We start from the raw sequence: 6983 nt of genomic DNA on the forward strand, positions 1-6983 counted from the left end.
ATTATTAGAGAAATTCTACAAGTTGCCAGTTCAAAACGTTAGTAAATTCCTTTTATCTCTTAGATCTCTTTATGTATTTATATAAATCATTAGTACCTACCAATAAATGTTTCGCATAATCCACAAGTTGATTCTGTTACACAAGGAACGAGTTTCATAATAAAACAAATGAAATCTTTGCAAATAAATCTTCAAATTAGAAATTATCTGATTGTACGTAAAATCATGAAATTATAAAAGCCAATTCTGTAACCTGTAACTAGTTCTTTATCGATTCACCGATATTGTTAATTAGTAAATTATTCGGCGAGAGAACCCAAGTAACTTTTAACGAATAATAATACAATTTTACTACACGTCGGTATCGACGTACATATTTCTTCATCTCTACTAATCATTTCAATTTTAATTTATTCCTACTATAGGAGATTCCGGTTTTACATTGGTATTTGGTTGAACCGATGGCACTGCTTCTGAAGCGAGTGTATTATATATTTCCGCATCTCCTAAAGTAGCAGACTTATCAACTTTTGAATTTGTTTGTTTGCTGCTACTGCTAGGTAATCTATTAATAATATCCAAGATACTATCTGTATTATTACTGTTTTTATCAAGTACAACTATGTAAGAATCCGATACAGTGCCATTGACATCAGTAAGAATGATTTCTAGTTGCAGAGTTTGCAATTCAGTTGTTGATGCTACTTTTGTAACGGTATCGGTAGCTTGGACGATGGATGGTTCTGTTTGAGTATTTTCCGAAGTTGTAGCTTCGCTAGGACTTGAATCTATTTCGTCGACACTGATCGTTGATTCTTCGTTAATTTCCAAAATACCACTGCTAGTGCTACTATTATTATACATATCATTGATACTATTATTAGTAGGAACTCTTTTGGATTGTCCTGTTTCAGATACGCTAGACTCTTCAGTTTGGGAGGGAGACAATGTTGTTCGCGCGCTTTTTAAAGTTGTGGATTCAGTAGCACTTGAATCTGTCTGCACATCATTTTCGTTGGTAGACGTTTCTTCGTTACTTACAGCAGCGTCTGTTTCACCTGTTACCACACGATTACTGCTCGATGCATCGACGTTACTATCAGCTATTGTTGTTTCTGATACCGAAGCTGATTCTTCAGTTGCAACTTCTGTACCTGCAGCAGTAGAAGCTTCGCTTCTTGGAGAAGACGTATCTATTTCTCCTTCTGCTGTTGTCGATTCATTAGCGGTAGAACCTGTTGATTCATCAGCGCTGGACTCCGTCGTTTCGCTATTGGTGCTCCTTGATGTTCCACTATCAGCACCGGTTGATGTTTCGCTATCTGTACCATCGTTAACAATAATCGTAGCGATCAAATCGCTTGATGTATCGGCAGGTTCGTCGGTAGCAACTGTTTCAGTTCGAGCACCGGACGCTTCAACCGACTGTTCTGTTTCGGATTGATCACTGGACGTTTCAGTTTGAGAGGAAGATGCCGATGTTCGTGCGTTTTCTACAGTCGTGGATTCGGTAACGGTCGAGTCTGTTTGCCCGTTACTTTCATCGGTAGACGTTTCTTCGTTACTTAGAGTTGTCTCCGTTTCAGTCGTTTCGCCTATGTTGCTCGATGTATCGATCTTATTGTCAGTTTGGGTAGTTCCTGGCTTTAAAGACGATTCTTCAGTTGCAAGTCCTCCATCTGAATCGGTAGAAGTTTCACTCTCTCCTCTTGCGGTTACTGATTCACTGCTATTAGAATTTGTTTCGCTATCAACGCTGATAGATGTTCCATCATTCTCTGTACCATTAATAACGATAATCGTAATGTTCGAACCATCTAATGCGCTAGAAGATTCGTCGATAGAAGCTGTCCGAGTATCCGCTGTTTCAGTCGATCGTTCTGTTCCACTTACGATAGATTGGTCAGTTTGAGAGGGAGATATTCTCTGCACGCTTCTCGTAGTAGACTTACTATCGTTCGAATTTATTGTTTCAGCATTTGAATCTGTTTGCCGACTAGTACCAGCGATTAAATTATCGCTGTCCGAACTTTTATTGGCACTGTCATCAGTCACAGTGATAACATTGGGATTTTTGCCAGTGACGGTAATAGCGTTGGCACTGTCGTTACTAAGATTGGTTTCCGCTTGTGTACTTGATGTTTCATTGCCTTGTTTTTCTCCTGTTACAGTTGAACCATTGGCTCGAGAACTAGCCGCTGTTGTTTCTTCGCTTTCTGTTGCGATGGATCCATCGTCGTTTGAATCTGTTTGTCGATTAGAACTGCTAGTTGATCTTCCGCTATTGTCCGAAGTACCCTTTGCGTTATTTGTATTTTCCGCATTACTCGTCGTTTCTGAATCGGAGTTCCATGCTTCAGTCACCTGTACTGTTTGCGTCGCGCTAGAACTTTCTTCAGCTTGAGAAACGGAAGCTGCTTCTGTATCTGACGTCGAAGACTCGCTGGCACTTGGTTTCGTTTGCTCATTGGAACTGTTTGTACTCGTTTCATCACCATTGGTAATTACACGAGTTGTTTCCGACTCCTGATTTGGTGTTTCGATCTCCTGCTGTCCATCTGTAACATTAGAAGTTTCAGGTTGCCAAGATGATGCTGTTTGCTCGTCATTCGACGCTGCAGCATGATCGCCCTTACTGCCGGTGGATCTTCCACTATTACTTGAAACATCGTTTGTATCAGTCGTAACATCTACGTTATTCGATACACCAGCACTATCATCGCTGGGAGTAGCTTTCGGCTTCAAAGTCGATGCTTCATTTGTCTGTCCAGAATTTTCTGATTGAGGAGCAGGCGATGTCGTTTCCTCAGCCTTCGATGTTGAAGATTCATTGGTATTTGAATCTGTTTGTGCATCTGCACTGTCGGTAGGTTTACCACTGTCATCTACGTTACTCGAAACATTGACGCTGCCATTGGTAGTAGTAGCTTCTGACTTGGTACGTGAAGTCGTAGACGTTCGTATTTCTTCATTCCTCAATGTACTAGACTCGCTAACACTAACATCTGTCTGTTTGTTGGTATCGGTGGATGTTTCACCGTTATCCACACCGTTGCCTGTTTCGGCTGTAACGCTGCCATTGTTAACTGGTTTGACAGTCGACGATTCAATAGCCTGTTGTCTTCGTGTTACTTCAGAATCTTTTGTTCGAGATACCGATGTTACTTCACCCGATGCCGCTGATCGACTAACATTCGAATCTCCCGATTCGCCAGCATCAGTGGTAGATTCTTCGTTTGAAGCGTTGTTTGATGCTTCAGACGGCGGTCCAGTTTGCGAAGTCGATTTTCTCGATTCACTCGTGTCACTGCCGGGCGCTGAGCTCTTACTCGAAGCGTCGTTTGGTTTATCCGTATTATTATCATTGCTGGATGAATTATCACTGACAACTGTTTCAGATTTGGAGCTAGAGGCTTCAGTTGTCTGCTCGTTTTCTGAGATCCTGGATGCTCCAGTTTGTGAAGGTAATTGAGAAGTTGTTTGTTGACCTCGTGACTCTGTTTGTCGAGCCCCTGAAGTTGTTTGTCGAGATGATGCTACAGTTGATGATTCGTTAATATTCGAATCCTCTGATCCGCTGGCACCACCGCTAGCTGATGAACTTTCACCTAAAGAGTTATTTGGTCTAATCGTGGCACGATCATTGCCGGATGGAGCGTCATTAATAGCTGTTTTTGATTTAGAACTGGAAGGTTCAGTTGTACGTTGATTTTCTGATTCTCTAGAAACTTCGCTTTGTGAAGCTGATTGAGAAGTTGTCTTTTGGGATTTTGATGTTGCAGATTCGTGAACGTTTGAGTCCGCTGATTCGTTCGCAGCATCCTCGGAATTTCCAGCGTTTGCGTTTCCTGTCTGTGAAGAAAATCATCGTTACTTAGTCGCGTATTTATTATCGTGTATTGTGAATGTACCTGCTTATTGCTATCACTAAAGGTCTATATCACTAAGCTATTGCTTGCTTGTCTTATTACCTCGGTGTTGCCCGAAATCCTGATTCCTCCTTCAACTACAACTGATCCTGAGTTTGAACCAGATTCTATCACTACTTCCTGTCCACCCGCTGAAATAACTTTATGTTGTCGAACAGTAGAGTTTGTTGCTTGTCCGTTACCAGTTGCTTCAGCTGTGTTTGTCTTGTCTTTACCGGGTAATTTTTCTTCCTTATCGGAACCATTGTCTCCGTCAACAGCTGCTTCTTCATCGTCTGTTTACGAAATTAAAATGATTAATTTTATACTGAGCGTAAAGCAATAATATTAATAATAATAATATTAATAATACTAATAATAATATTAATAATATTAATAATAATATAATAGTAATAATATTAATAATATTAATAATAATATAATAGTAATAATATTAGTAATATTAATAATAATATAATAGTAATAATATTAATAATATTAATAATAATAAATTAATTATGTATATAAATATAAACGTTACCCGTTACATTGACAGTTTCTGTTTCTTTCCAAAGTCCATCGCCATTGATTACTTTATCAATCGTTTTGATCACAGTTTTAGCTTGTTTCGAGTCTTCACCAGGTTGTGAGTTACCTTCGATTAAAACATTTATTTCAAAACCACTTTCATTTTCTATCTCTACAGACTTATTAACTTTATTCTCGTCAGACGACAGGAGACGAATCAACGATAGATCTGTTACAAAAATAAATTCATCTTTCGTAGACAAATAATCTCTTACACATTTCCTTATTTGATCTTCATGCTGATCGCTATCTTCTAATATATTACAAATGCTCATTAATTTATCTGTATGTAAATTTTTCTTTGCTTTTATTATTTTCTTCTTCAAGTCTATCTTTCTCTTCCATTCCAAATACCTACGTCTGTTCCATTCGTACAGTTTCCCGTATTGAACGTTCGTTTTATAATGTTTAAGTATATCTTTTATTTCTTTGTAGTTCTTCTTTTTATTCAATGATTTTTTTAAATATTCCTCGAAATCTTCTTCGCTAGAAGATGAATCGCTGCTAGACTCTGACGAAGAACTGGAACTTGAACTTTTATCACCGTCATTTCCCTGCGAATCATCTTTCTTTTTTCTATCTATGGAATTAGATTCACGGCGTTTCTGGTGTTTCTTATTAGATTTATCAGAGGAATTGTCAGAACTCGAGTCGGAGGAATCGCTTTCATCCGTTAAACTCCACGATTCGGCAGAACTTTTTTCAAGACGATCCTTTTTACGACGACGATTTCCATCAGATTTCCGCTTATGAGAGTCTTGTTCGCGAGAATATTCTTCGTCAGAGTTCCTTTTACGAATACGCAGTTCACCAGACTTTTTTTCCACAGATTCTTCCTCGTTTGAATTTTTCTGTCGGGTGTCCTTCTTCCTAAATAAGATCAGTTCGCTTTGCTCGGAATTGGATTTGTCCGATGAATCAGACTTGTTTTTTGTATGTAGTAGGTTTAAGGGAATGGAATGTTTTTCATGCTTTTTATTGCTGTGTTTCACGTCACGATGTTTCGAGTTTCGAAGAAGCCATTGCAGATAGTCAGAGTTCGACGCACTCTTTTCTGTATTCGAATTGCGCAGCCATGTGAGTGGATTCTCTTCCTCGATGTTTCGTTCTCTTTTGAGCTTTCTGATCGCGGAAAGCCATTCCGATTTGTCGAAAGGAGCGCCATAGACATAAACGACTGAAGAGACGAGGAGGATATTGACGATGACTGTCGATGGTAAGAAAACATTATTTTTTATTGATACTTTGGACGATATTATTTTTTTATACAAAAGAAGCTAATCTTTGTTAACTCTGTTTATTGAATGGAAAAATTATTTAGATGTATGATAGATATAAAAATAAATTTCTAATTAATTTAGGATACTTTTTTCACCCATTCGAATAATATTTAATTTCTCAGCGTTACCTTTCATTTTTTTGGAACTTTTATTAGATACAATTCTCGACGACACGTTGACACTCTCTTTTTACTGATAGGCTACATTTTTCGAGGTCCTTTTATACAGTCGCCGCCAGATAAATTTTTCTTATCACGAAAAATTTATGGCTATTATTACGATGATTCATCTCATTTCTCATGTAATACTTTGCCGTACCATAAACAATCGTTATGCGCTAAAAAAGAAGGTATCCGAAATCCTTCATACGTAATTTCCACGTCGATTCCTGGAATGGTAAATTAAATAAGATTTATCGCGATGATGTGGCAGTCACACTCGAATCTCTGTGTTATAAATATAATATATAATTTTATTATTTTCAATCAAACACCATGATGGAAGATACCATGAAAAATTATTAACTGTAGAATTTAATTAAATTTAATTCACAGATATTCAATTTTGTAATAATTTGAAGATATACGATTTACAACTAAAAGGACTACGTTCGTTTCTTATCAATGGCTGTTTATTAGGTACACGCGTGAGAAGACTATTTATAGGTCGATGCATTTATTCGGAGATATTGACAGGTTGCAATGATACAGGCGTCGAAGGAGGAGAACGTTGCACGGTTACATAATACTCCTCTTATTTTTATTTAAATTACGATACTTATGAGATTTAAGAGTATAATTACAATGTTTCCTAAAATTAATTTCAGCATCAAAATACAAGAAACGAATACAAGATACGAGACTCCAAATAAATTGAACATCGACCAACGTGAATCAACGTTATTTCCTACACAGGATCTGTTGACTCTTTCGAGGAAAATGATGCTATTTTTTTAAAACTAAAATTAACTATGTTTAAGCCTGTCGACAAAGAGTTAACAAGCGAGCTGTGAGAGCCGAGTCGAAAGTGACGGAAATCGAAAGTGACTGTAGTAGAGAGCGTGCAAGCGGCGAAAGTGAACGTGATCCTGACCCAGGACACTCTAGTTTCCTCGGTGCGACAGAGAGAGATCTGTTCGGCAAGCGTGTGCTAGGTTAATAGAAATCTCGGTTGGGTCGGGTCAGGACGACCGTTGCGGTCAGCGAAA

General features: G+C 38.1%; 1 protein-coding gene across 1 annotated transcript; it reads right to left on the reverse strand.

Moving 5' to 3' along the window:
- Nucleotides 1-201: 201 nt before the first annotated feature.
- On the reverse strand, nucleotides 202-5989 carry LOC105681185 (dentin sialophosphoprotein-like). Its single transcript, XM_012389209.3, has 4 exons — nucleotides 5905-5989; nucleotides 4450-5703; nucleotides 3972-4204; nucleotides 202-3852 (listed from the first exon to the last, which is right to left on the reverse strand). Exons 1-4 carry the CDS (start codon nucleotides 5909-5911, stop codon nucleotides 406-408), a joined length of 4941 nt encoding a protein of 1646 aa, XP_012244632.1. The 5' UTR covers nucleotides 5912-5989; the 3' UTR covers nucleotides 202-405.
- Between the last annotated feature and the right edge of the window lie 994 nt (nucleotides 5990-6983).

This window comes from Bombus impatiens, unplaced genomic scaffold (assembly GCF_000188095.3).
Source record: "Bombus impatiens unplaced genomic scaffold, BIMP_2.2 scf_0640, whole genome shotgun sequence".
NCBI lineage: Eukaryota > Metazoa > Arthropoda > Insecta > Hymenoptera > Apidae > Bombus > Bombus impatiens.